The sequence below is a fragment of the Podarcis erhardii genome, assembly GCF_964252035.2.
Source record: "Podarcis erhardii genome assembly, chromosome: 2".
In the NCBI taxonomy this organism is placed as follows: Eukaryota; Metazoa; Chordata; class Lepidosauria; order Squamata; family Lacertidae; genus Podarcis; species Podarcis erhardii.
In genome coordinates this window covers 50,226,378-50,244,762 of record NC_138498.1, presented here as the reverse complement: position 1 = coordinate 50,244,762, position 18,385 = coordinate 50,226,378, and the positions used below count along the sequence as shown (strand labels likewise).

The 18,385-nt window shown below is 41.0% G+C and overlaps 1 protein-coding gene across 8 annotated transcripts in view; it reads right to left on the bottom strand.

Moving 5' to 3' along the window:
- KCNIP1 (potassium voltage-gated channel interacting protein 1) overlaps window positions 1–18,385 on the bottom strand; it is a 573,342-nt gene that overhangs the window by 486,524 nt on the left and 68,433 nt on the right. The window contains exon 1 of one of the 8 annotated variants that reach the window (XM_081852177.1): window positions 1,310–1,563. The exons of the other annotated variants lie outside the window; for them this stretch is intronic. Coding sequence (XP_081708303.1) covers window positions 1,310–1,397 — 88 coding nt within the window. The 5' untranslated portion in view covers window positions 1,398–1,563. Of the gene's footprint in view, window positions 1–1,309; window positions 1,564–18,385 lie in introns of those variants that run through there. 8 annotated transcript variants of the gene reach the window in all.

Sequence of the window (18,385 nt, the reverse complement as noted above, 5' to 3'; positions counted from 1 at the left end):
TCAACAGTCTTCATACAAAGGAAGGAATGAAACAGCAAGAGAATAAGTAGAGAAACATGGAAATCGTAATGTTTTGTATAAACTGACTTGGAAATCATGGTAGGAACCAGCCATATATTGGATTTTTGAATCTGTTCATTACAACTACAAAGGAATCAAATGAATTAATTCCCCAATCTGTACTAGAAGAGGATGTGCTAATACATTATATCTTGGTATTTGTCACCAGCTGTTAACATACATCCCCAGGTACACATTAAATTATTTCTGTGGGAAAATAACATCCAAAACAAACACACATTTCCCCCACAACCACTAACACCAAAATAGTACATATGAGGTTTCAAACTTCTCAGGAAACATTCCTTCATTTTTCTGATAATGTACCTAATGTGTTTTTAAAGCTTTATGTTCTTTTATTGAAATAAACTCATCAGGTAACCATAATGAGACTCAACAGCCGCATTAAACACACATGTGATCCTGTTTTTAAAATGGGCTCAAGCCAATAAACTTTAGAGAAGTCTCAACTAGATATTTGAAGCAGTTAAGGTCTGAATGCACAGGACACTTAAGAAAATTAAAGCACTTTCCCTGTTCCTAAAGTTCAGACAAACAAAGGCCAATGAAAATTTCACTCTTTAAAATGATTTTTGAAAAAAGGCATTGATTTCAATACATTCAGGGACCACCCCCATTTCTGTAGCCGGGGAGAGAAAGGAGAAAGTGGAGGTAAACAGGAAGGAGAAGGCTTTGACCCATCTAAAAATAAACAGATTCAGTGAACTGATTCACACTTCACTCTAGATACTGCAAGCGTGCAAGAATAATAGCTTTTGAAGCAATGCCTGCAATAACTAATGTCCCAGATTTAGAACTAAAGGTTTTTAGAGACACACACTACCACTTGCAACAAGACGAATTCTCAATCAAGTACACTATTAAGATACTAATCTGACACTAGAGCAGAACAGTTTGCCAAACCTTTTTATTTTGTGTACACTAGCAAGCAGTGACTTCCTACAACTGCACAAAAACCTGCTTGTAGAACCAACACCTCCCCCCCAAAAAACATGAATGAAAACACTGCAGCCTGAATGTCTCAGAGCCCACAACTGCCTCTCCAAAGTTACAAACAGTTATGTAAGGCTAACCAGCATCACTTCCATCCTTCACTGCACATGACTTCACTCTAGGAAACAACGTCCCCAAAGGGACCTGGCTAATTTCAGCCATAATAAAAACCCCAATTGGCAACAGCAGTTCCCCATTCCCCACAGTTTACAGAAGACAGAATTCCTTTCATTACCTTTGTTGAGTGTCCCTGTGATGAGTTTAAAGATGGTTTGGGCAAATTTAACAATTCCATGTTTACATCTCTTCGAACAGTCACTCATGGTTGACCGAAGAGGAGGGAAGCTCTTCTCTCTCTCTCTCTCTCTCTCTCTCTCTCTCTCTCTCTCTTTCAGTCCAGAGACAGGAAAGTCCCCTTCCAACTTAGATGGTACAGAAGTCTGATCTGAGGTTCCAGTAGCAGCAGCAGCAGTAGCAGCAGCACCTCTGTGCTGAAATGGATTTCTCTAAAGCTTTCAGCGAAAGGTTGCAGTAGAGGCTTGTTTGTATAGTCTGTGTTAAAGGTACAGCTCACCCCAGCAAGATTTTAACCATGCAGCCTACATTTATGCCATAAGATGCCCTGTGGCTTTACCAATCCGGATGGTACTTGGTGCACAGAGAGCCTCTGTAGAAAGCAGCAAGGAGGATGAGTTTGCTCATATACCAAGCTTCGCTGACTTACAGGACAGTGGTAATGCAGCAATTAATGCCAAAGTCAGAAGGGGGATGGCTACTGCACTGAAATGCTGCTGTTTAAAGTGCATCTTTCTGCTTTACATCACATTTCTTCCCTGTAACTCTCATTCATGATTTCTGACTTAGTTCTCAGAGACAGGGGAAGTGATTTATCATGAATGAAAAGGGGTATTTTTTATTTTAAAAAAAACAACATGCAGAAGAATTTGTGCCCAGCACAGAGTGGCATGCAGTAAAAGCAAGTGAGATTTCTCTCACTGAGATTACCGTGTATACAAACAATAGCTTGACTTCGAAAACCCACTGCAGGGTTGGCTGCCTCTGCCAGCAGGAGTTAACTAACTACCCAATGACTAAGAAGACAGAGACTGCTTCTCAGAAAAATCTTGCCTACTTTTGAGCATAGCTGTCAACTTTTCCCTTTTCTTGCGAGGAATCCTATTCGGAATAAGGGAATTTCCCTTTAAAAAGGGGGAAAGTTGACAGCTATGCTTTTGAGTTCCATTTCCACAACAAACATACAAGTTGCCACTTACTGTCCTTCTCAGTAGCCCAACTCAATTGTGGCACATGTATTCCATTGTGTGCCCAGCGATAGAGTCTCTGTCCACTGGGGAGTCTGACTAACTAGGGTATATAAATAAATGGACATCACAACTGTCTGGGATTAAAAAGGCCACAACTTTATAGATTTCAGAGGTAGGCAAATCTTTGGCATAGGCATTGGGCATGTATCCCTCTCTGCCCCATAGTGCAGGGTCTGAGGCACAACAGGATCTGCTTGGGAAAGAGAAGGGGCCATCGCAAAATGCAGGTTTACATGGATGGCCTGACCCTAAGTGCTGAGGAAGCTCCATGGCCCAGTCCCCACCTGCTTCAGGCTCTATGGTCTTCCTTCAAGACCCCTCTAATGGGGTGCCCTGTAAACACTGCCGCTGGAAGGGGGCTGAGTCACCACTTCACACACCCCGCCAAGGTTAGGAGATAGCCTAAGGATTCTGCCCAAGACCTAAACCACCAAAGTTGTGCATAGTGCTATGGGGAAGGCAAAACCTGAAGTGCAGGGGAAATTCCTTCCCAGCTCCAAATACGGCAACCGTCCAAAGACCATAGCAAAGCCCGCTATGCTGGAAAGAAAAGGGGCTTAAAAGAAACAACATAAATGTCTAAAGGGAGGGTTGCACAGGTGACGTTCCTGGATGACTGCACTGCAGCCTTGGCTTGCTTTTACGCCTGGGAAACGTACCTGAGGGAAGACTGTGTCCCTCAGGTCCACTCCCCAAATCCCCCAGGCTGCCATGGATAGGCAATTTGAATAGTGGGCTTGATGGATTGCCATGTGGGTCTGCGGCAGCTAAGGAGCAGCAGCAATGGCCACTGAAAAACGGTGAGGTTCCACGGGGAGACGAGGCACTGAGGCCGCAACCGCCACCATGGAGAGAGATAAGTGACCATTTCTATCCCATGCTTCCTCTGGAAGAACCTCATAAATTAAGCAGGTTAAGTTGCTCTTATCATTTCAAGAAAAGCTTCACCTGCTTTTTCTGATTACTGTCAAAGGCACAGGGGCAGGAAAAATAAACTTTACAATCTTGTCGGGTTTTGGCAAAATGCATTACAAAGTAGTTTTGGCTTGGCATGTACAGAAGAAGGCTTCTCACATCCCAACAACTATAATATTTCCCCAGTTGTTTTGTTAGATACATAACATGCCCCCACACCCCGAAAATCATACCTGTTTCATGGAAAAACTGTCTGGGGCAGCATAATATCTCCAGCTCAATAACAGGTCTAACTTTTTGGATTCAATGAAAGGTTGCAACTTGAATGGCTTATTTAGAAGTTTGGTGCTTTTAACGAATGCGTGCCAGATATTTCAGAAGTGAATATTCTCATGCATCTGCTGTAGAAACCACAACTGTTGGATTTCTACTTGCCATTTAGTTATTAAACAAGGTAATAACTCTCTTTATGTATTAGAAAAAGTAGCTTTATGAGATCCTGAATACAATAAGACCATTATCTACAAAGGTCTCTACCCCTACCAATTTTTGTTTTTTGTTTTTGTTTTTTACTTTGAGATGGATGTTTGGTGAGGAGAAATTGGCTGCTTTTAGGAAGATGCTGTCTTTTCTTGTCTGTGTTTGCGGGGGGGGGAGTATTTTGCCTATTTGGCAGAGTAGGGGTGAGGTTCTGAGCATTGCCAGGGTTTCCCTTCTGTGAAATGGGCACCACCATATCGTGGTGCCCATGATAGTTTCTTTGTTTAAAGAAAATAATCTCTGGCATGAGAGTAACTCAAATGCTGTGCTAAGAAAATATGAATTCTGGAAGCAATATAAACATGAATGTTGGAACATTGCATATTTATATAGTCTGCATAATTTGGGCTCTGTCCCTTGACCATGAAAAATCTTACTCAAACTTTTTTTTCTTTAAAAAAAGAAGAAGAAAGCAAATATGCTCTAGATGTTCAGTGCTGTGTGCTCCCTCACATTCTGACCTTTTTACATTGTGTAAAAAATATGGAACATGACAAACATGGGTGGGTAGGCATATAGTTTATATACAATAAAGTAGAATGGAGCAGATGACTTTCTTACAAAGCTTTTATTCTCTTTGTTACTCTGAATATTTTTTATAAATAAATAGTTACTTTTAAATCAGGGGTGAGGAACTTTTTCCTGTTGAGGCCACATTCCTGCAGGAAGAGTCTGTCAGGGAGTGCATACCACCAATGGGCAGGGCTGAAGCCAGTGAAAGGAGGTCAGAGCAAAGTGAGCAGGGCACCTTCCTCCTCACCCCCTCTCTCCTTGCAACCCACATTAATTTGGGCTGAGAGGGCATGAAAATAGAATGTAGGCCGCCCTCTCTCTGCTTTGAAGTCTGCATAACACGAACCATTTGGCAGGTACATATATAAGGTTATTAGTGCAGTAACAGCTTTACTTCCAGGTTTCAACAGAAGGTCCAAGAACATCCAAAACTTAGGGCTAAAATGATGACTGTATGTAGAGGGCTGGTCATACCCTTAGGCAGGCTTTCTCAACCTCAGCCCTCCATATGTTTTGAAACTACAATTCCCATCATCCCTGACCACTGGTCCTGCTAGCTAGGGATCATGGGAGTTGTAGGCCAAAAACATCTGGAGGGCCAAGGTTGAGGAAGCCTGCCCTTAGGCAAGTGATCTGGGATGTCACGAAACTGCAGTGAATGGTTTAATGTGTTGTTATTTTGCTATGTTTATTACTGTCAGGGAGGAGTTGCACAAATCTCTGCTTGTGGTATTTTATATTATTTTATGCCCCAGGTGGGCAAACTTGGCTGGTGTAAACTAAACTTGGCTCCCTGAACTAAAGTAGAAAATTGAAAGAAATTAGGGCAGAGTTAAACACTCCCTTGTGTTGCAGCGTTGTGCCACCCCTTGCCAAAAATTGGGATGAGGGGCAAGAGAGGCTAACACTTTCCCCTATTTCAAATCTTAAGTCCTCTTGTGTAGAACAAATCTTTAAAACTTAGCTGTTCTCATCTAGCAGCTCCCTGCAGCACACTCTAAGCTGTTGCATTAGATTACCCCCTACAGAAAGCAAAGACTATCTGCTTTATTATGTACATGCACAAAAGCTGCTTGCTTTTGGTTTTTAGTTTGCTGTCATGGAATCGGAGGGCATAAAGTGACTCTGGATAGTGCTAAGGAGATTTTTGTTTTAATTGCCTTGTAAGGTTGCAAATGCTTTCCAGCTTTTGAAAGGAAATATAAAGTGTTATTGTGTTTATTTTGGTCACCAGTGTGTTCTTAAAAGAGCACTTGTGTGGGTAATGTGTGTGTGTGTTGTGTAGCCTAATACTAAGGACGTTTACTCAGAAGTCACAGGACTGGGCTCCAAATAAAGATGCAGCCTCACCATCTCTCACCTTTGCTAGGTAGCTTCTCTTCTATATCCAGCATTTGTCCTAAGGAGCCTATCTGCTTTGACTTAATAATAGTTAATAATTCAGTTGTTTAAATGAAAGTTTCATATGACACGAAGATACTCTAATGCGAATTTACAGATATACTTACCACTTTGATTACCAACTGACCTGGTAAAATGGTCTGGCCTGCCCCTGTGCCTGGAACATAGGTCTGATATACAGAAATAAGCAGGTGAAACTTTCATTGGTATGAAATTAAATATTGCCACCTTCTAATTGAAGGCAAACTATTTTTAAAGAGGCAGCTACGGGGGCTAGTTCAAAAGCTGACAAACTTTACTGAGGCTTCATACAATGTTTACTAGTTTGATAAAATTGCTGATGAGTAGAGAGAAAAAGTCATAGAAACAGGACATGAATGTGGACAGTAGGGCTGGCTTTCATAACACAGATGGGCACATTAACCCTTTTCCCCCACACAGTGGTTGCAATGCCAATCACCCCTTTGGGGCTAGGGAAAGGGGAGTGACTCACTTGGCCAGAGGTTGTTAGAAGTCTGGAAGCAGAGGATATTCCCAGTTGAAAGCAGAAGAGCTGTGATTTGGTGGTGCTATATCTGGGCGGTGGGGTGTATGTGTGAGACAATGAATGGGTAAACCTCTGTCTTGCATGCCTAATTAAACCCCAGTTATCTTGTGAGGCCATTTACCCCTATCTATAGCTGCCTCACACCTGACATCAGATGTAGGACAAGTAGAGATAGGCACAACACACAACTAGGACTCTTAAAGTGTGCTGTCAATTGTGGCTTGCTGTCAGTGGCTTGCTGTCACTGATAATCAGTTGACTGACAATAAGAGGTACTACACAGCTGATCCCTACCCAAAACAAGGCCTGGTGAACTCCAGCAGGCTTGAAGGCACTACCTACTAGCTAATAGATGGTGACTCCAATCCCGCAAGACCAGCTGCACAACTAAGCTCACCAGAGGGGTACTTGGTTGCTCAGCTGACTTGAAAACAGGCTTGAGGTCACTGCATATCAGCTGATAGGTGTTTTCAAGCCTCAGCTGATCAATGCCCTTTCAGAGCACTTCACAGAGTTTTTTGCAATCCCTGCATGGTGCCTTGAAGTCCCAATGATCATCACCAGATGTCATTATGTCAGGTTAATTGACAGGTGGATTGGTACACCCACCTGTCATATTTGATGGGGAGGGGAGTACACTTTGAGAATTATAGAGTGAACAAGGTTGCAATCATATGCAACTCAGTGGGGCTTGCTTCTGGATAACTTTTTATAGCGCTGCACTAGGAGGAAACTTTCAGCTGTATCTGTAAAATGGTAGTTACTTTTGTCTTTTTCTTTGAGGGTGCCTCCAGATTGTCACTATTTTGCAGAGGGTAATTTAAGCGCAAGCTGGAAATGTACATTTGTGCAATTGAAGTGGATTAAAGCATTTAAGCTTTGTGTAAGCAAATCAAGAAGAATGCTGAATAGACAGGTTGTTTGAAGGAAACCACAAATCTCTGCTAGAAGAACTTTGGGAACATGCAAAAAGCAAATACAGTAGTCTTGATCATGGGATACCCCTGAAACTGTATATGTGCTCTTTGCTTGGCAGACTTTGAGTGCTCATTTAACCTACAACATTCCAAAACTTCCCTACAGAAAGGTTAATGGATTCCACATGGCCACAGGATTCCTACACATTCCCCCCTGTATGGATCTGTAGATTACTGGATTCTTCAAGAGTTTTACAGCTGAAAGTCAAAAGGTTTCAGGGCAATTGAGGCCATTATTTCTCTTGAAGGTAGTTTCAATAGAAAGGAGTATAGGGTGGCCATGGGCTATACTGCTTTCAATTTAAGAAATATGCATAGCTCAACACTTTTTAAAATTTTTGACAGTATAAGGTGATGGTGTGAGCTCATGAGATCATTATGATTATACAAAAGTGACACTAACAAAATACTGTTTGTTTGAATTTCTGCAGTGAAACAAACAATTTCAGAGAACAGTCTATACCTCACCTTCCTTCTGTAAGAATTCAGATGAGGCTTTTAAGTTGCTGTAATAATCATGGTTATATTCTTGCTGGGCCCTGTTATCAATGACTAGCATATTTGTTTTTATTGTCTGGTTTTATAATTACCGTATGTATTGCAATGTGGCCTTCCTTGGTGATTTTTAATATTTTGATTTGTTAGCCACCCAAAGGAACCTTCAGTGCTCATTGAATAAATAAATGAGAAAACCTCAAAATAGGATTTAAATGCTTCTGCACATATTTAAAGGCTTGACATATTTTCTCTACTTTTAGAGTTTCCAGCCTGTTGCTGTTTTCAAGTGGCATTTGATGACATACCAGCAGATGCTGGCTGTGCAATTACAATTGGTCAGGAGGTTCTGCACACCAAAGTTCAAATTTTTTGCTATAAGGGCTTTGCTATAAGGAAAGTGACAGGGAAAATGAACTGGATAACATTATTTACTTGTTTATTTACTGAATTTCTATCCCACTTTTCATTCAAGGAGCTCAAGGTTCTCCTCCACCCCATCTTATCCTCAGAAACAACCCTGTGTGGTAGGTTGGGCTGAGAGGCACTGACTGAACCAAGGTCACCCAGTGAGCTTCATGGCTGAATGGACTTTGAACCCAGATCTCCCAGGTCGTAGTCATAGTCCAACACCATAACCACTACTTGCTTCACTATTTAACAAATTGTTAAATAGTTCAGCTGGTTGGCATGAGCCCCTTAATCTCAGGGTCATGGGTTTGAGCCCCATGTTAGGCAAAAGATGCCTGCATAGCAGGAGGTTGGGTTAATTAACCTCATGGTCCCTTCCAACTCTACAATTCTATAATTCTATGACACAACATCATCTAACCTGCCTGCAAAACAAATTTGGATGAATGCTCAATGGACTGGTCACCTGGAAGCATCCATAATCAGAATATGCTTCCAAATTTCTTAAAGTTTGGGACCAGCATACTAGTCAGTGGAAAGAGGTGGGACTTGATCTGCTTTTAAAAGTGGAGGACTCAAATACTCTGGCCCATGCACATAGAACCCTTTAACTAATTATGCTGTTTTAAATGTGCATTTTATAGTTGACTTCCTTTAGTAGCATTTTCTTCTGAAATGTTTAAGATAGTGTTTGTTTTGTTAACTTTGCTTCATTAAATGTGCATTCTGTAGTTGACCTCCTTTGTAATGTTTTATTCTGAAATCTTTAAGGCACTATTTTAGCTTCCTGTTAATTATGTTGCTTTGAATATATACTTTATATATGACTTTCTTCAGTAATGTTTTATTCTGGATTGTTTTATTTGATGTTTCAAGGTAAGCTGTAAACCATTTGAGATTTTTAAAATCAGTACAGTATAGAAATGAAGTGAATAATAATAACGCCTTGTGATGGGATGATGAGCTGCTTGTGCGTAAAAGCTTAGTCCCTCAGAGTTTGGGCATGGTTCTCAAACTCTGTCCTTAGCGGAGCCCTTAAACATGACTCCCTTAATCGCTGGCAGAATCCGACAGTGGGCGTTTACGGAATCTACTCCAGCATAAAAGCTCCTTGACGAAAACGCGTCTTCTGGATTCTCTGCGTGACAGTTTCCAGCGAGGAGTGGGTGTACCTATAGGAGGTCCTGAGACTTCTCCACTGTTCTCGCCGGAAGACTCCCTGAGCCATCCCTTCGACTCACTTTCTCTCTGATCTCCCTCTCTCCCCCTGCTGGTACCTTCCTCCGCTGCTGAGTCTCTCCTAGCTTTCGAGAGCCCCTCCACCACCTGCCTTTCCGATGGCAGTTCCCTGACACGCCTGGCCCAACATTGCAGTCCAGTAGACACCTACTTGCAAGAAAGCCCTACTTAGCTCAGTGGAATTTGCTTCCAAGTAATCATGAAAAGGATTGAGTGGCACAATGTATACAACAGAAAGTATTTGTGAAATAAATCTTGTAATAGTTGCATTTTCTAGTTGGGCTTAACCATAGGTATTGATGAACCTTCTGACATTTTAGAGTCTTCATTATTTTTATGGCACCTGGATAGCCTTTGTAAAACTCATCATCGTCTAGCCTGCTTCAGAATTCTCTGCTAAAGCAACCCTGATTTACTTCATGCTTGGGATTTCTGCCAGGGGAGTGCTTAAGCATTGAGCTGTTTGGGTATTAAGTAGCATGCAGGTGAATAAATGTCTTGTTGGCAATTGCGGACTCCATGTACTGCACTGCCAAGTAGCCTAACATTCCTGCCATTACACTTAATCAACAGAATTGACACCTGCAAAATCATTTCTCTCTTATATAACATTTATTTTCAGAATAAGTACCTTGAAAAGGAAGGCTTAACATAAACTAATGGTGGTTGAGAGATAGACTACTAACTCCCTGAAGGTAATAACAATGTTGACACTTAAACAGAGATGAGTAATCCCAAAGGGCTTTGCATACTTTGAAAGCTTTTACCCTGAAGCATGCTGGTTAGGATTATTTTATCCTTTGGCATGTGTAGGATTGTTTGCTTGGGGGTATATTGGCTATATTCCAGCCTCAATCATTAGTTTCATCATTTTCAAGTTTTACTGAAGGTTCAGTTAGAGATTTTTTCTCTCTCCCCCCCCCCCTCCAATTTCCCTTCCGGGCTGGCTGCGGTTGTTCTGTTCTGTCTGTGTGCATGCATGAGAAAGAGGATATGCGCACAGCATCTTTACCATTAGCAAAAGGTAATCAGAGACAGGCAAAAATTCTATTCCTGGAGGAAAAATGAATAAAAGTGCTACAGAAATTTATCAGAAGCAAAATCTGAGTCATATTGCGGATCTGGAAATATATATTGTAGACGGATAGTTCAGTTGGTTAGAGCATTGTGCTGATAAAACCAAGGTTGCAGGTTCAGTCCCCGTAAGGGACAGATGCATAGTCCTGCATTGCTGGGGGTTGGACTAGATGATCCACAGGGTCCCTTCCAACTCTATGATTCTATTATTCAAAAATTCTGGGTATCTAGCTAGACTCTGTCTTGCTTCCTTCAGATCTATGGCACATTCATCAATAAATCAATAGTTCTCAATTGTTTCTACTATTTCAATGATCATTAGGGATCTGCAACAAAACACTGCATTCATTTGAATTCTTACCCCCTAACAAGAGCATTCCTGTTCAAGGTTTTAGACAGCCATGCTCTCCTTCAATATGCTGAGGGCCAAACTCAGCTAATTAACTGCGCTAGTGGGAGCCAGTGCAACAAGTCCTACTAGCACAGTGGAGCTTTACCCCTCTCCTTTTCTTGCCACAGCACTGCACCCAAAATCAGCTTTATGGGGTTGGGATAGAGAAGGTTCTTCCATCAGGGGAGCAGAAATGCTTGTACTGACAGAGCAGTCTCTTTAGCACTACTTTGAATTTCACCCCATAAGTCTTATCAATGTCCAGAATCATTGGACAAATCACTTTCATTTGTGTTGTTTTCCTGAGTCATCTTCTCATTTAACTGCTATTCTTTAGTAAATCATTAGTTCTAAAGTGGGATAGGGTTGACAGAACACAGGAGTGTTTTAACTTTTTCATTATTACTGCCAGAAACCTTTTTTGCTCAAAGTTTTGTAGTGGATAGCAATAAGTAAAGGACAATGCAGCCCAGACCTTTAGAAACCACAGATAATATCTGACCCATTACTATTTATGATTAAAGTCACAGTACTGGTGATCTTCTATGTAATACTCCTATCTATTCCCTGAACTGAGAAATAAGTTCCCTCCTTTCTATCCCTTCTCAAGAAGTAGAGTGCATGAAAAGTACGCTGCTTCTGTGAAAATTTGTTTTGGGTTCTTTCAAAATTCATCAGACATTTCACTTGGAGAGCCCCACATTCACTCTGAATTTCAATTTCAATGAAATCCAGTGGCAAACACATCAAGCAAACAAATAAATAAACTCCTGGTGTTTTACTTAAAAACACAAGCCCCCACCCCAACACACACTTAGCAATGGGGAGGTATAATTTGAGAATGATCCACCTGTATTTCCCAGATATTGTTTTCCTCAAACTTCAAAACAGTTTCAGGAAGGCAACTGTATTTTGTACACAACAAAAGAGAAAGAAAAATACTTAAAAATAAAAATTGCACAACCACTGCCACCCAAAATACATGAAATTAAATAGCAAAAGGAAAATGAAGGAATCAGCATATTAATTATTAGAATTGTTTATTAGTTTTAAATTAATAAAAATACCAAAATGATCAATGGCTATTAGGATCCTCTGAGCATATAGCCTACAGTCTGGGCATACAAATAATTCAGGTGGCTTTAATAGCTTGAAATGAAGTATTCTACAACTACATCATACTGTTAAAACAAGCACGCTTGAATAAGTTCATCATTGAGGATTGCTCTACAAAATGCCTCAATTTGTACTTTTCAGACCAAAGTGGGGGTTGGGATTCAGCTGTCAACTAGACTTCATACTTCTCTGAATGTTGCAGCTGTATTTGTATTTTAAAAATAAATAAATGCATGTTTAAGTGTATGTGTGTGTGTATTGAAAGAGAGAGAGGTTTTTTAAAGCAGTTTAATGCAGAAATGGAGTGGAACTATGAATGAAATTGTGTAAAAGTGATTATAAACAGATGCATGATGTTATCATCTCTAGTCTGAGGCTGGGGTGTATTAGGTGTTAGGGGATGGGTAGTACCTCTGGTGGGGGGATATGTCATGCTCCTTCAGGGGTGGTTTGTCCCCCTGGTTCCTACCCTGCACTCATCTCTCACTTGTGGTTTCTAGAAGCTGTCAGCATGTGACAGTGGCCACACCCCAAGAATGGCTTAGACTGGCCAGTTAAACCTGGTGAAAGTAGCCAATGGATCTCAAAGCCTCAGTGAGTTATGGATGCATGTGAAGACAGGCTCCAGTGGATTGAGCAGACATGACCAATGGTGGGTCCAATGGTCATGAAGGCGGTTTCTGCACATGCTGTAGAGGGTAATGAGGAGCAGATGGGGTTTGTTAATCTTGGGCTACCATCTAGGAGAAGGAAAACTCTGATCCTAAACCTCCACCGCCTTGTGGGGTATCTTTAGGAGAAGAAAAGGCCAAGGAGTAAATCCTACAGAAATCCAGTGAAGTCCCTAAAGAGGTTGGGTGGTGCCTTGCATGCCTCCTGCCAGCAACTCCTGCAGCCAAGCTGGTGCTAAATGAATATAAGCTTTCTTTTGGACCACATCAGTGAGTCTGAGAGGGGGGTCTTGTTGACTGGATAGTCCAGGACCTCCATACACACTGCCCAGGCTTGCGCACCAGGGAGGTCACTTCAGTGCTGCTGACACAGTGCACCCCCAAAGGTGCACACCATTGTTTCTCAAAACAGACAGATGCTGAGGCTGCACATACACTATACATTTAAAGCACATTTCTCGAAGAATTCGAGGAACTATAGTTTACCCCTTACAGAATAACAATTCCATGCAACCCTTAACAAACTACAGCTCATTGTCAAAGAGCTACTTCACATATGCATGTTTCCTGCATCTTCATCAAGGGGTTGCTTGTGTGTATGAATGAATCATAACAAATCAAATAGGAAAGAATCTATTCAAACCAAATGAAATGAAATGCTTTTCACCATGAAGCCAGTTCACACGTTATGGTAAAAAGCATCAAGAGGTGAGCAAACCAGTGGTGATAATCAAGTGATATAAATACATCTGTGAGCCAGCATTAAGATAGCCCTTTGAATCTCTTTATGGAAGTGCTTCTCCATTAACTGCATATCCTGGGATTGTAAACATTTGTTAAATAACTCAGGTCAATTATTTAAGGGGGTTCGGATCTGGGGTACAATTTCTACCTTTCGGTTAGGAAGACAGTACTGTATACTCTTCTGTAATAACTCAGATATAAGAAGCAGACGTGTTCAGGGCAGGATTCCCCCCCCCCCCGCCCCGCCCATGCACAGGAGGAATCTTGAGTGGCCCAGGATCCTGCTTCACATAGTTGTTAGAGCTGCTCTTTATGCAGAGGATTTATTCTTGTTGTGGCCAATTGTGTGACCTGTAGGGGGCATGGCCAGCAAAAGAGACAGACAGACAGACAGACAGACAGACAGACAACAACTCTCCATTTACGCGAGAATATCCATAAGGATCTCTTAATGAAGTTGGACTTCACACAATATTTTATGTGCTTAACTCAATAGTCATGGAATATATCCTTACTGGTATCAATAGCTGAATAATTCAAATTTGAAATAGAGAAACTTTCACAGACAAAGAGTTATTTGATTATGCTGCATTTATTTATTTATTTAGAACCATAACTTCGTCTGTATTTCTTTGAATTTTTATCCCTGTAAGTTGCTATAAGATTCTCTTTTGTAAAAATAGCAAATAACTAATACAGCAAGTGTTTTATTTTTTTCAATAGCATTGATGCAATAGCCTGCATTGCAACAGAGAAAATAAATCCTTAACCACTTTTGCATTGATTTTTTTTTTAAAAAATGAGGTTAGTACTAATGCAGGAGAATAGACATGCTTCACAGTTTGTCTGGGTTTAACACACCATCATTGCTACAGTGTACTTTTCTGGAAATAAAACCCAGGAGCCAGGTCCCCTGTATGTTCTGTCAATAAACAAGGCATGAAACACCCACTCCCAAAAGCTATTTAAGAATCTTCTTTTCATTATTCCTCAATATTCCATAATTAACAGAACCCTGTGGATCCTGCCTTCTCCCTGTTAAAACATCAGAAAGGACTCTAGTAACAGCTGATAAGAGATGCATTCACCACCACCCCTTTTTAATCCTGCAATTCTTCATTGATATGTATCAATGTGTATCTCTTGTGTGTCAAATAGATTACTTTTACCAGTATCTCTTATAGATGGTACATGGTGTTGTACTTTATATTATTCTCCAGTTCCCAACACTCAAGATTATCAGTCAGAACTGTCTACATACTGGGAAGAAACCTATTGCTGAAAGAGTATCCAGTGATGACAATGAAATTACATTTGCTTTACTCTCTGAGAGTTGTCGTTGGCTCAGTGGAATGTGTAATTGGCTGATTTTTGGCATTGTCTGCAAGCAGCACTGTGATGTTATTCTGTTCAACATTAATAGCATGAATCTTTATTCAGAGAGACCAGCATAGTTTGTAACTGATGGTACAATGGGAAAATAAAGGACACATGCCAATTGGCCGATGAATGTAATCAAATCTGAGTATTCTTCTAAGATAGGAGTAGCGAAACTGGTGCCCTCCAGAAGTTGTGAACTACAAATTCCATCATATTTCAATACTAATTAGCCATCCTGTCTGGTGCTAATGGGAGTTGTACTCAAAGACCTCTGAAGGCACCAGGCTAGCTACCCCAGCTCTGGTGGTGGTGGGGATTGGGGCCAGATTCAATTAACTGCTCTTGCTACCAAAAGCCAGCGCCAGGACTTCAGCTAATGCAATGTGGCTTCCCCACTCTTCTCTCTCTACACATGCCCTGGACCCTGACAAATTGGCTGGGTGGGGGTTTGGGAGAACTTGCAAAACAGCTCACAGGGGAAGGAGAGGGGAGCAATATCCTTAGCTCTGTGTTGAATTTTGCTCCGTATTTGTGTTATAAAAAAACATTTGTTTTTAATTCCACCTCGCTAAAAAGAAAACTCTCAAATTGGCTAGCTACCAATAAGAAACTGCATAAATATGTATTAATTCTATATTTTAGGTCAAGATGAGTCAGGGAAATCAATAAGGACATTCATAGCACATTAATATTTCTTAAGCGGATGAGGAATCAGAACCCGTCTGAATGCCAGCAGACCATGGCCCATTCCTAAGATACCATGCTTTCTACTATAAGTGCATGTCACTTCAATGTTCAGAGGTATCCCATGTTGATCCATATCTTCCTTCACTGAAGTAATCAAGTAGCAAAGGCCCCCACTCATAATCCAGGCACAGAGCAATTATTAGATATTTGCGCCAAATTCAGCTAACTAAATACAGCCTGTTTTCTTTGCAGGCTTCTCGCTTGCATGCCCTGGCTGCTGTTTATCCATAAAACACCCAGAAAGGGGGAAAGCCCCACTCCCAGCTAACCCAAACTGTAGGCAACTATTTTGTAATTCAGTTCAGGGGGATATTTTCACATTCATGCATACCTCTGACCTCAGAACATAATTATATATAATGTAGTTCTGAAGGAGATAGACTAGTCTGCTCCCCTTCATCTAGCCCCAAAATGGGAAAATTCATGTCTCAAAGAATGAAAACCTACCCACAAACAGACACCAGCCTGAGTTTTACAGCTCTTGTCTGTAGGAGCCTGAGTAATGCCCGAGTGGTGTGCCTTGACTCCCATTATGTCGATCCTAATCACACACACATTTGTCAGTGGGAGATTAAAAGCAGCAGGAGAAGCTGAGCAGCATGTAAGCTCTCAAGAAAGAGTCAGGAGGGAAACAAAATATATTCAGAAGGTAGCAGAACTCTGCAATCTGCCCGTTAAATTCAGCCCTAACTAAAATGCTTGCGGTGATGAATCACTGCCAATATTTTAACAACATCTCAGAGTAGCTTTTCTCCTTAGCTCCCTGATAAACTCTGTATCCTCAGGCTGTGCATGCTTCTGATAGAATGGAGACTATCCCTTTTAATTTCCACACACCCTCTACTCATACACTTCAGCCAAAGATATATTGTATTAATACCTCATCCACAAGTGCAGGGCTGAAGAGAGACAAAATTGGATTGCAAACAGCACAACTAATTCTGTCATGTTTCAGTCTCACTTGCGCTCAATCATAGGTCTGTTCCATCCAATCTGTGCTGACTGGTTCAAAGAATATGCAAATGTCTACATTAAAATGTTACTTATAACGTGTATGTTTTCATAAAATACACAGGAATGCATCCAACAAAGTTGTCCTGTTAGCACAGGGACATCCACCTTTTCCTCTCCCTCTTCCCTTCTTGCACTTCGCACACCCAACCAAGTCCTGGGATTTCCTCCAACTCTCCAAAGCTGGTGGGGGCAGGACACAGAGTGCAGAGAAAAGAAAGGGAGAAGAAATCATGTTGTGCAGGTGGATGTCCTTGTGCTAATGGGATGACTTCACATTTTGCAATGATCTTCAATGCTCCCATCACCAATTCCTACTCACTAATTTTAATATTGCTCTTTTTTTTACCGGTTTGTAGGGTGTCACTCTGCTACAGAGAAAAACAGCATGTAAGATTAACTGCATAGTCATTTTAATGGAGCCCTATAACAAGCAATTCTAGCTCTGTGAAACTAAATTTTGATGAAGGCAAATAGCTAATATGAGTACCAAAAAGTGGAATTCATCTCCTTCAGAAATCTCTCTAGAGTGATTTTTGTGTATGTCATTGACTCTCATCTCTTAGCTATATCATGGGTTATTAACACCCTCTTCAAAGCTCACTTCAGCAAAGGATTCTAATTGCATTCAGCTGGACACAGAATCTCCCTGCAGACCTTTGTGCTCAATGCTCAAAGTGTCAGGAGAGGGCAGGAACACTGCACATGGGGACACTGGGGGTGGTGCTCTCCTACAGGCATTATTCTGAATGCTTGAAGTGGACTTTGGTGCCTCTGGGTGGGAAGGGAAATACGGAATTGAGGAACAGACATTTAGAATATCTCCCTCGCCTTCCTTGCTGTCCTGACTTCATTAGGCTGAAAAGAGGCAATTAGATAAATAGAGCGTGTAAAGGCCATTGCTGAACCTCTGCACCTCACACAGAGAAGGGAACTTTTTTGGATTAGCAAATATATCAAAAGTCCCAACAATACCCAAGCAAGATAAAGTGTCCTTTGGGTTAGCATCTTAGCAACAAGCAAGCGGAAGATGTGAAGCGGAGAGTGAGCTGTTCTTGGTCCTGAATCCTGGTTTCTATGTATCCTCATAAAGTAATAGTGTCCAATCCCACCTCCCACCAAATCAAGATAGCCACTTCTGTCAGGTACGTATATCCTATGATTCTATTTCACTATAACTATTCTGAAGCTAGAGAGAGACATCAGAGTCCATCACAGACTTAGGTTCTCTTAAAACCCAATGATTTCCAGAAGAAAATAATAGGAATGAATGCCTACAGTGTTGAAAAGTTCCTGAAATGGGATCTGAAATCTTAAGGAAGCAATAAGCAGAAATTATTGCAAATCACAATATTGAGACAGTGAAGTTACTTACTTTCCTTAATCTGCATAATAAAAGCTGGAGGTGGTAAAAGCTTCTATATTCCAATCTACCACCTCCATGGGGCATTACTGGTGAGAGGGAACCCTCTCTGGGCTTCAGGCCAGGATTGGTGCACGTGACCTTTCAACATTGTTATCTTCTTAAATTAATAAGAGCCATTTCAAATATTTTAATAATACATATAATATGGAGCTTCTACTATTTTTGTTCCTTCTTATTGTACCATGTCCAGTGAAAAATTAACCTTGTGGACATTCAGAGATTTGGCTTCCTATGTTACATGAGGGTTTATCACCTGTCTTTTTGAAACATTTTTCACCTAAGCAGAATTTCTACATTGAGTTGGAAAGTTATAGACTTCAAATATTGCACATTGCAGATCCTGTTAAGGACACAGATAACCCTGTTTCACGTCTCCTATCTTACT